Consider the following 14,061-nt stretch of genomic DNA (forward strand, 5'->3'; position numbering starts at 1 on the left):
AAGTCGAATGCAGTTTTTTGTGATAAATGTGAATCACTTGTTGATCTATTTCTATGTCATAAAAGATTTGTTCTTTATAAGCATGTTGATCGATTCATTCATTTCATCAGAAGCTTCACTTTGACCATAATACCAGTCATCAGAATTGACCAGATTACGTTCGAGTTCATCAGTTTTATCATTTTAATCAAATATAAGGCACTGTCAAGCGCAGTATTAACTTACTAGGATGATTATTCATTGCCTTTGAAAGATATCAGAAAATTAAAAAGTAATATCAAGGAAATGTATGATTTAGGGTATCAAAATCGTATATACACTATTCATTCCGTGAGACTTCAAGATGCGTCACATCAGTATACAACGTGGATAACGAAAAGAGAGCATACTAATCACCGAAAATAAAGATAACAGTTTTCCAAGAATATTTAGACAACCCTTGATTCATCATCATATAAAGCCAAACATTCCTGGCTGCTCTTTGAGCGTTTTAATGTACTACGGTGTCAATGGTACGGGTGGTCCTTAAGCCGTCAGATGACAACCTTCAACAAAAGGTAGTAACAAGCGAGGATAAATTATCTTCACAGGTGGACGTATCATATTATGATTCTTTTGTGGAATATGCTCTAGGATATAGTCTTCATGTCTTTTGATCACTTTTCCTTTGTGCATGAAGTAGTCTTCAGAGCATTTGAAAATTAATTGGTACCCCCTCAATTCATCTTAACATGCATAATTGAGCATAGTAGGTATGATGAGCATTGCCCTCGGTAAAAGAGGGTTTTGGAATGGTATACAACATCTTGTACCATAAAAGGCTTTAAACGGTTAAATTAGTGCTTCGCTAAGTCACCATAAGTCAGGGCATTGCCGATTATTCTGCTTCGTATTCTTGCGTGATTTTATCACTATTTGTTCACTATTTGTTATCAGATATTATAGATTGAGACGGTTATCTCAACAACCGGAGAGCCGATTTGCCTCTATTACAGCATTAGCTCACTATTTGTTATTAGCAGTGTGCGATGAGGACAGTTCGTTCTTCCAATGCTTGCCCTACGATCATCATATATATATTCTTTACATCTCTTTCAAAACCTACCGTCTTTCGCCAATGGACAAAATATAAGTAGCAAGAACCCAAGCTGTCGTTCCATTATTGCGAGGTTACTTGCTGACAACAGCTTTAAGAATTATGTGAAACATCTTATTCACACCTATCAGGCCACAGTTGATAATTGCTACCAAAAATCAAACTGTTTGATTCCATAAGTGTGGGAATCATGAATTTAATTTGACCGATCACTCCAGTTTCTGTGTTAATTGCAATTGCTTCCCTGGCTGAAATAATGCACGAGCCAGTATTATCAAAGACTTAATCTCTTATCTCATTTTAGAGATAATTAACGTCGAAGTGTATGTGATATTGATCGTATGTTACGAAATGAGATTCGAGGGAACTTCGAATTGATTACAATACAGTAAGTACAGCATTTAAGGGCACTATTAGTGTCGGGCATCATGATCTATTCAAATACGTTTCATGAGGTTCAGCAACAATAACTCCGTAGAAGCAGGCTTAAATAACAAAAAAAAAGCAAGAAAAAAGAAGAGTTCCAGGTACGTTGCTGTATGCATGTAGCTGTTGATAATAATAAGAAGTCAGAAAACTTTCAATAGATGTCTCTTATAATAATTGGGCGGCTCGACTCTAACTTTGTTTCTTTTTTATAGTTTTTCCAAAATAGTATTTCGAACAGTATCCTTGAAACGCATCTTCTTAAGTGTATGAAAGGCAATTCCAATAAGCGTACACAGATACTAGAAAGGTTATCACACTGAACGGAATGAAGATCACATCTCGATTTATTGTATTTCACTCTAAGTGCTTTACCTTTTAAACGTGAGATAGTAATTTATTATTCTGGATAAATGAACATCCAGGATCTTTTAATTTTGAAGGTGGAATTCAAGGTATATCTATTATGCATAATAATGCATGTACATATAAATTATTGAATTGGTTGAAAGGGTATATTGTAGAAATAATATAACGTATTTAGTCAAATATCTCAAGAGGAGCCAATTTATCCACACCAAACAGGAATTCATTGTTTTTCTCTTCTTCTTCCATAAAAAAGTTTGGCCATATCACCAGATGCCCTTTGATATGCTGAATCAATTCGTGTACTGTAACTTGCTTATCACTGCTACAGTCGTCAATACCGTTTATTCCATTATCGTTACAATTTAAAGTATTTAATGGAAGAGTAGTAGCATTTCCTGCGGCTACAGTGGTTTTTGTACCGCCATGTTTGATATCAGTACGGCCCAAAAAAAGCTTCGCCATTTTGCTATAATTGTCATACTGTTCCCATGTACGCACGTTATTATCAGGAGTAATCAAAAAGGCACGACGGAAGAGATCAGTGTTGACTCTAGCTAGCATATGCCAAACGTTTTGGAAGTCATCAGAAAGTGGATCTTGTAAAATACGGTAGATGTCGCCCACTGTTTTATTCTCAAGAAAAGAAGTATCCAATTTTGAGCTGCCGTAATAGTCTGATGCCAAATCCACACCAGCTTTGCCATCACCATTAGGGTCCGTATCAGGAGTTAAAGAACTCCAAAAGTCTAGAAAATCTTCTTTCGTACTCTTCCTTTTACCAAAGATAGACTTTGTAGGTGACACAATCGATGTTGATCTTTTATCTACATTTGTAGTTGACAATACAGCTGCAGTTTCCTGATTGCTGGAATGCTGACTGTCGTTTGGATTTGTGGTCTGTGCTTTTTCTAAGGAGGATGGATCTGCGTTCAAACCTTGTTTTTTTCCTTTTGCAATCACATTTGCCACAGTTGCAGCTTGTACCAACTTTTTTGCGTCCTCTTCTTTATTGCTGCTCTTTTTTTCGCTCTTGCTGAGCAAGAATCTACGCCTCTTATGCTTCTTATGCCTTCTTATATTTTTCAAATTCATATTCTTTAAAGATCCGCCATCATTGCTACTTGTGTCAGAACTGTCAGACGAAAATTGTGTATGCGACATTTCAAATTGCTTCCGGTTTGTGGAGTGTAATTGATGACCATCCTTTTCCTCCATTTTAATTCGTTCTTTTTCCTGTGTTCCTGGATTGCCACCCAGCACTTGAACATATGGAGGCAAACAGTCAATAGTATCATTCTTATCTCCATCACTTATTTTCCTATCTGTCCATGCCGACTGATTTAAGTAAGTTGCTGTGGAAGTGTTATTGTTCATGCTACTTGTATACAATTCGCGTTTCATTTGATCCACATCTAGACCAATATGTTCACACATTAGATGCATTCTGAGGGTATGTGCAAATCGACCTACTTTAGCAGGTTGATTGTTTATAAATGAGTCAATGAGTTCGTTATCGTCGTCTTCAACAAAGGCTGCAATTTCAGAATCTCGTGAGCCTAATTGAGAACGTTCATTGATGTTAGCAGATCCAATGATAACTGCTTTATCATCCACAATCATTATCTATTTTGCGTAAAAAAAAAAAAAGTTTTGTCAGTGTGTATAAGTTGGGAGGAACAAAAAGCTAAATTTTTTTTTAACAAACCTTCGAATGAATGTACACTTGTTCTGTTACATATTGACCATTCAATTCTGCCCAGTTACGCAAACCGTAAAAGTTAATATATTCATGTGTATGGGTTATACCAGCCGTATGAAGTCGCCCTAAAAGTGAATCAGGGCCTTGACCTACAGTAATGTATTGATATTTCATAATTAGGCGAACAGTAGTTGCTTCTGTTTCATCTATGTTGGCAGGAAATCCAGGGACAAGTGGAAGAACAATAATGGCCCGCCACTTTTCACCTTGTTTATGAGCACGTATGATACGGTCGTAAATGGCTTCACCAATCTTATTCTCTATAATCGTCTTGCCGTCCTTGTTGGAAGTGATGAAAAATTGATTTTCTACAAGAGATGGGCAGGTAGTGATCAGTATAATCAGACTTTTTTGCGTAAGTATATCATTAGTGACCCAAAATAAAAGAAAAAGCTTCGTACCGATGTAAATAAAATATTCTGAGGCTCTAATTGACTCACAATAGGCATTTTGAATACTTTTCTCAGTATGATCGATAGATCCAATACTCCATGGTGACACACTACGTAGAATTTGCACGTTACAAGAGCGAGAGGTATGAGGATGGCAAATACGAGGATCATCATTACTCAGTTGATGTGTATAGCTTTCAGGTATTGGCAATAACATAGGCGTAGGCTTTTTTGGCGCCGTTGGCTTTTTGCGACGCAAAAAATTCCACCTTTGAATGAAATGACGAGCTACATCACGAGCTGCTGGGCCCACGATACGCATAGAGACATCATGCCATGGCATACGTGGTAGAGTAGTTCGATCCTGATTGTCTTCAAAAGGCTTTTCCAGAGTATGAAAATCAATAATACGAGGGTTGGAGTAATCTTTGCCTGGCCAAATTTGTGGATGATCATTGTCTATATCCAGTTCAGGCTTCAGGTCATCTACCAATATGTGACCTGGGGTATCATATCGTCCAAAACATTGATCAATACCTCCTACAAAGGCAATTTCATTATCAACTATACAGATTTTTTCATGATGTGCCCAAAAGAAAATACTGTTTTTGTCAAATATATCTAATGCACGTGAGGGATGACGTTGAACAAAGATATTTGGAGAGAGTTGTAGCAAGTGTCGTTTCGTTTGATGTGAGAATAAGGGTAAAGCCATGGCAACTTCTTTGTAGATGACAATATAAATTTTGACGCCTTGATCAGCTTTACGTTTAAGAACACGATCAAGCCTCCATTCAAGGTTTTGTGCGGCAGGTCTTCGCAGAAACTACATATTCATATGACAAGGAATCGTCAATTAATGATTATCTTAGCTTTTATGAATTAGACTAGCTCTCTAGGTTAATTTACCAGTTCAGGGGACAGCCACCAATCATGTATATATATACTTTCTTTCGCATTATCTAAAGCGACAGAGACATCCCAGAAATAGTCTCTACCGTCAACAAACCATGCAACACTTGAATTTGTCCGAATGGGAGCAAAACTGTTGAAACGGTGTTCTTTGCACCATATGGAATTGGAAGCCATGAATCGAATGGATTTTTCCAATTGTTTTGCTTGCTCTTCGTTCTTAGCGCGGAGATGATAAATACCGTGCATATTGCTGAGACATAGAGTGGATTTGGCTTTGGCAAAGTGAGATGCATTTACGAGTACATTGCTGAAAAATATACGTTTACTTTTTGTCTTGCGATGATCAGATTTATCTCCGGATAAAGCTAATCGATGTAAGTCAAATTTGTGATCGAATAAGAACACATCATAGATTTCCGACTAAATACAAGTATCATCAGCGGTGAAAGATAAGAGTATATTAAAAACAATAAGCACTGTAATTCTCTGACTACGACTTTCAAGAATTTATTTTACCTGAGTAGGGTCTTCTACACAAACAACATAAGTATCACGGATAATGAACCACATTGGCTGTTGATGTCTTCTTCCACGAGTTGTTGGTATTGAGCACGTTAAACCATCCTCCAGAAGGTTTCGACGTTTTTGCTTCGGACCATTATCAGTCCGACTTTGAAGAACAGCATAATCTTCTTTACCACGAGCTACAGTATTTGCTTCAGGATACTGAGCAGCTAGTTGTAAACCCAAATGCGAAATCTCCAAAAATTTACACAGTCGATTGACAGGCGCACATGGTCCCAAAGAGGCAATGAATTGATTCAAGTATTCTTCCAATGCTTGAAATACGGTGTCATCAGCTTGCTGCAATATAATAGCATCAGTCGTATCGAAATTGGAGGACATAATACTTGCATTTGCTGGTGAGTCTACCATCATTTTTCTCTCATCGGGATCAATGATATCAGAAATATTCATGACAGTAACATCGTTAACCAGTTGTTGCCTCGTCACAGCAGAGGTAACAGCATCTTCATCGATAATAGATGTAGGAGCTGTATGGTGACTTGTATCAGTTAGTTGTCTGCTCTTAGATGATAACATTCGTTCCTGTTGTAGTCGCTGAGGTGTTTGCTGTTGAGCCTGATGCTGTTGTTGCCACTTCTGCGGCTGGCACTGATCTTTCCTTAACCTTTTACCAAAGTAGTGCCGAGGTATACTAGGAAATTGTGGAGGACGTGTATAGTTTCCCATGAAACCTTCTCTCAAATGCGACTCTCTCTTATTATTGTACTTCTTTTTATAATGGTAATGTAGTTTGACAAAGTCCCAAAATCGGCGGTAAACAACCCAACTAATTTTCCCTGTGCCTGATCCATATTGAACAGTGATCTTAAACATAGTGCCCCGTTTATTGATATTACTGTTGTCGCCCTTTATCTTTCGTTTCCCTCTCGATATCAGGCCTTTATTATATCGTTGACCATCATTCTGTTGTAGTGTATTATGTTGCATATTCTCATCATTCTCATTTCTACTGATTATTACCGAAAGGTTTCCAAGAATGATAGGTATTCGTTTTCGGCCTTCTTCATCATTTGCAAAAAACATAGCCATAACAAGTGGTGTCAACGTGTTCATTTCAGCTTGTCTTTCAATGGGACTCGCGGAATGAATTGTATGAAGTTGTTGCTTATGTTTCGCATCAGCGATGCCTCGATTCGTTCCCACCCATTTCTTTAAAATTTTCCAACCATCATGAGGAGCTGTCTCAAACCGGCTTAATACACGGCGAGCTCGATTCTGTGGTCGTTTTTCTCGATCTGCAGGATCGAGACGATGTGGAGATACCTGCTGCTGCTGATGCACATAATACGAGGATGCGTTATCAAGATTATCATATTCTGAATGATTGACACTTAAACGAGGCGTTGTTGCTACACTAGAGACGAAAAAGTCAGACCTATGTTGTGGCAGGAAATGGTGCTTATTCGGAATACATGTTAGCTGTTGCTGCTGTTGACTATGCGATTGATTATTCGTATTCGGAATTATAGACACTGATTCTTTCTCGTCATATGCATCTGATATAGATGGTTGTATCTTCATTTGTATTGATACTGTATCTGGAGGTTCTATCACTGTATTTGACATTTATAATATGAATATATGGTATAATAAGGTTGATAAAAAATGAAAATGAAAATATAAGAGTAGAAAGCTATTTCTATGATGGAAGAAAAAATTAGAAAAGAAATACTTGACAAGAGTTTTTGTAAACGTTACATTTTAAATTCCCAAAAAAAGAAAAATCCAGGCACAAGCATAACCGTAAAAATGACGAAATGCATCAGGTGGGGAAATTTTCTGTTTTCTTTATTTGATCGGCGGTTTCCATGATAAAACCCTGCAAAGTTGCATTAGCAAAATTACTCTGCTGCAAGTCCTTTCACCAAGGATAAAAATTACATTTGCGTCAGGCAACACTTAAAAGTATAGGCAGCAGTAGGGGCTTGAATGTACTTATCAGTATATCGTATAATTTTGAATTGACCAGTAATAGTGTGTCTCTTGGAGCAGGCAATTTGAACGAACTAATTGAAAGAAGCTGCTTTACTCAATACAACATCGATTGAAGTCCGCTTTGTTTAAAGAAAGAAAACTAAAGAAAATAAACATGCTATGGTAAACTGAATCAAATGGCGCCATGCTTTGCCGATCTGTTTTCTAGAACTCAATCAATCCTGCTCTACACAACGTTGGATGATAAGAAATGAAAGTTGAGCAGAAATGCAGCTGCAAACGGTTTGGAATATCTGATCTCCTGTAACATAAGGGTAGCTTTATTCCATGAAGAAAAAAACAGATATGGCCAAACATTGTCTATAGAGGGCAAGGGCACTGAAATCATTAATTGATATTTACACAACAATTTTGATGGTATCAATGAAAGGCTGTATAGTTTGTATATAGTAGAACATAATACAACTCATCCCTGCTATTGCTTCTTCCGGAGTGATTGATGTTGTTCGTCTAACTGAAATCTATTTACTGTTGCTGTTGACCCATCTTTTGCATTTTTTCTCCAACTCGAGTATTTACATCGAAAAATTTAGCTACACAGTTGTCGATACAGGATTGATCTTGTGCTGTCAATTCTCCTGAAGAGCTGCTGTTATCTAGTTTGATACATTTGGCATGACAAGAGTCAACAATCCTGGTTCAAGCAGAGAAAGAAGCATCAAGGCCATCAGTTTTGTGACATCCCTACTCATTTGGTTTTCGATTTTTTTTCTGGGATAGGTAAACCTAACTTGTTGAATAAATCAGTGACCATTTCTAATTCTTGCTCAGCCATAGCAATATTTTGAGGGTTAATGGTTTGTTGTTGTTGACCTGCACCACCGAAGAATGACATGTTTCTTGTTTGATCTGTATAATATCTACAGCTTTTATAGTGAAAAAAGACTATATTACAAACAAGCTACCCCATGATATTACGCATTTGCATAAAACCCAGTCACCTGTCAAAATTACAGTTTTTTATCTTATAATTCGGACTTTCATACTGTTTGCTTCAGACGAACAGAATCATGGATTTTGGAAATACCATAAATACTTTTTAGATTGTGGTAATTTTAGTTTGAGATGAATTTAGAATTTGAACTTAGGGCACTGTAAAAACGGAGGGGTAACAAGGAAACAAGAGCAATAACCAGCGCGCTTAACTATCCTGTGTAAAATGTTAAGCATACTATAACATCAAAAAACTAGTTGAGGAGCAAAGATACGCCACTGTCTCGTGATGTTGTCAATGAATGTAGCAGAACATACACAATTTTGTGAACAGATCTTGAAAGTAGCAGCCTATACTTCAAAAGTTTTGTACTTGGGATCTCTGTTTGTCAACTACCTGTTCAACAAGTTGCTTGAAATCAAAGATGCTGATGTTCCTGTTATTGAGCAAACTCTGTTCAGAAATGATAAGAAGGCACCGGACGACATCAAAGAACATCTCAAAACCTTCTGTGACCTGACGACTTTGGACCCGCAGCTGTTAAAAAGTATAAACTACTCAAGCGTTCTTTCCATTGCCGGTAAACAGTACGAAACACTCACCAGAAACGACGTACATGAAACGTGTTGTCTGACAACAATTCTGTAAACTTCTGTAAAAATTTGATGGTAGCAGAACGAAAAAATGAGCACATTATATCTATGGAAAGAAGCAGGGATCAAGCCCCTCATGGCCTGCCTCTCTCTCTCTAGAAGTGATGCTCTGGACAAGATAGTCGCCAATCTCACTGCCATATAGGAAAAGTATCAGCCAAGTGATTGCGACTCAAAAATACTGTATTCTAAGCCGCACTTATTCGTCAAGTGATTCAACTTTCTCTCTAAGGAGGTCCAAAAGAAGGTTTTTATTATGGAGCCACAAGCAGCAAAAGTTGCATCGAAGGCTTACATTCGTCGAAAACTTCTCGAAATTCCATTTGCTGCTACGTTGAATAGGAAGAAGTTTAATTCTCTGCTTGAGCAAACATTAACAGCAGTCAATTCAGATAAGCCTTTTCTCCCGGGGAAACAACTACAGAACCTCGCGTCACAACAGATATCCATGATCCAAGTCTTCATCGACACCGTAAAAAGCAGAATCAATGATGGAACTTTCAGCCCTACAAAATACACAGATATCAGAGGCCATCGCTTTTTTCATTCGCACCATGATACTCAGTGAAAACCAGAGACATTCCAAAGCGATGCTCAGGCGTTTTGGAGATTAGCGAAAGAAGCAATTTGGATGGCTACAAGACGGGCAAAAAAACTGAATCTGACCTTACAGATATGTATTACTTCAAGAAACTGGGCTTCAGGTCATGGTCAAAGTTTACAACTGGGAGGAAGCAATTCGAGCAAGTTACCTCTCAATATCGATGGATATCTGACTAGTCAAATATGTAATATATGCAAACATCAGTGTTTGGAGAATGTTACGACAGCAGCATCAAAGCGAAGAGTACATGCTGTATTGCAGTGCAAAGACTGTATTACAGTTTGGAATCGCGACGTCAATGCTGCCAAAAACATCCATGATATTTTCATGTTTGCTGCAGTAAATGACAATCAAAGACCTGCGGTTTTCAAACGAGATTAGTCCCACTTTCATGTGCCATTGATATCACTTCTTCACACATACCTACAGTGTAAATTGTAATATATTTATAAAGTAACCAGAGGCCGAATGCTTACTGTTTCTACCTCATTACTCAACTCACAATTCGATAACAATTTGGGTAATGTCTGGTAAAAGTGCGTCTGAATTTATTATAAAATTTATAAAATATGTAAGTTTTTTTTCTCATAAATATACTGCATTTTTCCAAAGTTGCCTAGTAGTATTTCCGAATTCAATCGAAAAAAAATTGTAACTCGAAATGCGGAGACTTTCAAGCGCAACACCCCAAAGTTGAAATGGATTTTACTTTTTCGATCGTTTAAAGCGTCTAAACGCACACCTTTTTTTTATTATAAAAAATCATACAACACCGTGAGTCGTTTGTGGGTTCCTTATTGTTCTAAGGATTCACAATTACGGCTTATAGGTAATCATCACGTTTTCATTTCGCTTATTATAATAAAAGACATTGCTCTAAGGATTCACAATTATGGCTTATAGCAATTGCGTCCAGAGAGACATTAGCTTGACTTCCCGTGTGTCGAACGATCAAAACTCTCCAATATTCAATTTCAGTCAGATTCTTTAATCCCCGTATCAAAGTGAAAGGGCGGAAAAATGTGTTTTATATAAGAATTATCACATAATAAGAGACGGCTGATAGCATAATAAATTAGATGACGTATACGTGTATGTACAAATCTAAGGCTAATACATATTACTGCTTTTGTTGTTGCTCATTTACTAAAGATTCAATTTTCATTGAATTAGATGGTGTATAAGTTTGTTGAGTGCTGTTATTTTCTTCCTCATCGCTGTCAATCGTTATAACATTACCATTTGTCGGTTTGGTAACACTCATACCCGGGGTTATTAGAGGAGAGATTTGCTGCTGCTGCTGTTCTAACTGCACAGTTTGTGATGCGAAAGGAGAAGGTATGTGTGTAACTGTATCTCTTTCTGTGGTAATAGATGCGACTGTAGGTGTTGTAGTAGTCGATAGTTGTTTATTATTGTTTAATTGTTGTTGATTGCTCGGCGCCTCGCTTTTAGTAGTAGCAGATTCAGCTATAAACATAATCTTTCATTATATGTCCTAACATTTTCAAGCACGACAACCCTAGCATTATCAAACTTACACTTTGTCAGCGAAGCTGTAATAGTTGCAGAAGTGGATTCTGCGGGCGGTGAAGTCGTTGCAGACGCTGGTCGTTTCCGTTTTTTACTCGTAGTATCCTGAAAGCTACCAAGAATTGCCTTTGATGCCGTCGGTAAATTGGAAGAGGAAGCAGAAATGTTATCAGCTGCCGATACTGTATTGGATGATGAAGACTTCTTATCCGAAGACGACACCTTCAATTTGTAGTTGCTATACTGTCTACTCATCTCATACGTTGTCATCCAGCCTTCTGGCCAGCAGGATAAGAGGCGCTGATACATTTGCTTCCGGGATTTACTTTCGGATGCAAGAGCATCTGGTTTCACATTATTGTCTTTACTCTTACTGTATTTACAGAGGGATTAGTTTACTTGGCTACTATAGGCGCAAAAAATTCAGAGGAAACTTACGCTATATCATTCACTAACTGCACGGAAGCTTCCTCCGTTTTCATTATATCATACAGGATCTTCTTTACTTCATCGTTGCATTTGAATTTGGGAGCAGGAATTTCTTCTGTTTTTGTAGCTCCAACTGCGGAATCCTCTCCTTCCTTCCCCTCAACTGCTGGTGCTGCTGGTGCTGCTGCTGCCTTTGAAGCTTGAGCCAGAGCCACCTGTTCATTATAAAGTCTTTGTTGGTCTGGCATCTGTCTGTCAATTGTTTGCTTCAATTTGATGATTAACTCGTCGATTTCCTGCTGTAATTCGTCGACTCGTATTTGACCCGCTTTCGTTGTTAGAAATTTCTGATTTCAGATTAAAGAATTATCAGTTCTACATTGCTTACTATTTTTTGAATACATTCGTGTGTATTATATACCCTTAATGTGAATCTATTATAAGGTAGAATGGTCATCAGATGCTGAACGAGGTTGTCATCAATCACTCTGTGTTTGCGTAGCATAATCAACCCAGCTTCCAATACTGTAGGTTTCAATACTGTAGGAAATTTAGACTTGTTTGCGAAAGTTTCTTTTTTGACATCCTCTTGTAACTTTTCCATTAATACTTGGATTTCAGGATCCAGTGGTAACTAGTAAAAGTTGATGAATTAATTAGTCATTCTTACCATATCACTTCTTTATTGTCTATCATTTACCAACACTTTTGATTTAACTTTTTTATGAGTCGTCCCTTCCTTCTTTGATACTTGTGATTGAGAGTTATTCGAGATGGGTTCAGCTTTCTTCGCTGTAGGTGCTTTTGAATGGTGCTCTTCTGATTTCTTCTTCTTCTTTACATGTTCGTCCGATTTTTTTGCGGCAGTTGGTGTACTCATACTAGACAATGAAGTAACACCACTGGGCTTCTTCACTTTATTTGTTGCAACAATACTGCTAGATGACGTTGATGGCGCAGTGGTATTCGCAGTAGGCTTTTTTCTCAATTTGTTATTATCATCATTGCCAGTAGCCTTTTTATTCGTTGAGAGAGATGAAGGTGTAGTAGATGCCACCGCCGTCGTTGCTTTTCCTTTTGATGCAGTTTTCCGCTTTGGCACTATTGTTGAATCAGTAGATGACGAGGTAGTTTTACTATTATTGTTAAAATAAAGGGTCAGTTTCTTAGAAGAGTTCAAACAATTTTCTTTAATGTTAAACTTAAGCACCTTTCTTGTTGTCCGAGAGATCCATGATAAACAAAAAACCCACTATGTTCAGCCGTTGTGTATTCCATATCATCATCCAACAATAATTCACTGTCATCAATAAATGGGTCTTCATAATCGTAATCGTCCGGTAATTTCTTTTTCGAGCCCTTTGTAATAGGAAAAGCCAGTCAGCATCATTCTCGATACAAATTTAAGAAAGCTCAATATTGTTCATATATTCAGCTTACTGGTAATGTGCCATCTTCGCCTGCTTCAGATTCGTCCTCGCTATCGCTGCCGTTTGTTCCACTAACCCCATTCTTGTTCTTTCCATCAATATCTTCCATAGCATATAATTTCGCATTTCTTAATAACTGCTCAAAAAAAGCATCTTCATCTTTGTTTTGTAAGGCGGCTAATGGCTGCCTAGTGTCCAAGCCCATATTTTGCTGCTCTTCTGCTCGTTTTAGTTCCCGTTTATAAAGTTGTCGAAAGTTGAATACATAAGGACGCGGACAATCCGTCATTTGGACGCGGACTCTTACAGTAGTTAGGTGGTTTGAGTTTTTTGTTAATGTATTTGAATCATTTTTATGGGGTTTCCCGATTGGTACTATTGGATCAAGATCCATTGCAGTAGAAGTGACGTTAGCGTCCAGATCTTTTGGTAAAGAAGCTGCACGACTAGATTGAGGGGCTGACACATCGGTCGTCTGTGTCGAAGTGTTGGGGGATGTGCTACCAATGATTCCAAGGGTTGAATCAGCTGTGATTTTTTTTTCGACTGTTGCTTGCATCATAATTCTATCAACGCTCAATGTTTCAAATAGGATAGTGGAGAATAAAGAGACGTTTGAAAGGTTAAAAAAAAATTTGTATTGTCGCTTTGTTTAAAGTGACAGCAGTTACAGCTAAGATTTCTTGTATATGCTTAAAAGATACACTTTTACAATGAAATAATGGTGTTTTGTTTGAAAGTCAGCTGTTGTTGTTGAGACGTTCTTGCAATAATTGGCACCGATTATTAATTTTTTTGGGAATAGATACGTACAAGTTTTTGCTATTCTTACAAATGGCTAAGGGTAGAAATAAGGGGGGAAAGTAACAAAAGGAAAATAATATGATACAAATTTGCAAACTATATCCAAGAGTGCGTGCAACCGTTTTAATATTGAG

The 14,061-nt window shown here is 37.6% G+C and overlaps 4 protein-coding genes across 4 annotated transcripts; all 4 read right to left on the reverse strand.

Annotated features, from left to right (window-relative positions):
• Positions 1 to 525: 525 nt before the first annotated feature.
• BDF20DRAFT_835176 (uncharacterized protein) lies at positions 526 to 1,641 on the reverse strand (the record flags this gene model as incomplete). The annotated part of the gene is made up of 4 exons (XM_053078819.1): positions 526 to 725; positions 1,007 to 1,059; positions 1,221 to 1,344; positions 1,542 to 1,641. 4 exons carry the CDS (start codon positions 1,639 to 1,641, stop codon positions 526 to 528), a joined length of 477 nt encoding a protein of 158 aa, XP_052936064.1.
• Positions 1,642 to 2,062: 421 nt separating this feature from the next.
• Positions 2,063 to 6,598, reverse strand: BDF20DRAFT_905927 (uncharacterized protein; the record flags this gene model as incomplete). The annotated part of the gene is made up of 5 exons (XM_053083217.1): positions 2,063 to 3,514; positions 3,597 to 3,910; positions 4,052 to 4,868; positions 4,952 to 5,377; positions 5,474 to 6,598. The coding sequence occupies 5 exons, from the start codon at positions 6,596 to 6,598 to the stop codon at positions 2,063 to 2,065; spliced, it is 4,134 nt and encodes a 1,377-aa protein (XP_052936065.1).
• Positions 6,599 to 8,020: 1,422 nt separating this feature from the next.
• BDF20DRAFT_789404 (Tim10/DDP family zinc finger protein) lies at positions 8,021 to 8,375 on the reverse strand (the record flags this gene model as incomplete). The annotated part of the gene is made up of 2 exons (XM_053076165.1): positions 8,021 to 8,174; positions 8,272 to 8,375. Coding segments are annotated over 2 exons (258 nt in total), but the record flags the coding sequence as incomplete, so codon positions are not given.
• A 2,476-nt stretch (positions 8,376 to 10,851) lies between these two features.
• Positions 10,852 to 13,685, reverse strand: BDF20DRAFT_912737 (Ubinuclein conserved middle domain-containing protein; the record flags this gene model as incomplete). Its single annotated transcript, XM_053083986.1, has 7 exons — positions 10,852 to 11,201; positions 11,273 to 11,637; positions 11,703 to 12,040; positions 12,115 to 12,327; positions 12,394 to 12,829; positions 12,904 to 13,052; positions 13,134 to 13,685. 7 exons carry the CDS (start codon positions 13,683 to 13,685, stop codon positions 10,852 to 10,854), a joined length of 2,403 nt encoding a protein of 800 aa, XP_052936067.1.
• Positions 13,686 to 14,061: the final 376 nt, after the last annotated feature.

The sequence above is a fragment of the Mycotypha africana genome (genome assembly GCF_025528875.1).
Source record: "Mycotypha africana strain NRRL 2978 chromosome Unknown BDF20scaffold_5, whole genome shotgun sequence".
Taxonomy (NCBI): domain Eukaryota; kingdom Fungi; phylum Mucoromycota; class Mucoromycetes; order Mucorales; family Mycotyphaceae; genus Mycotypha; species Mycotypha africana.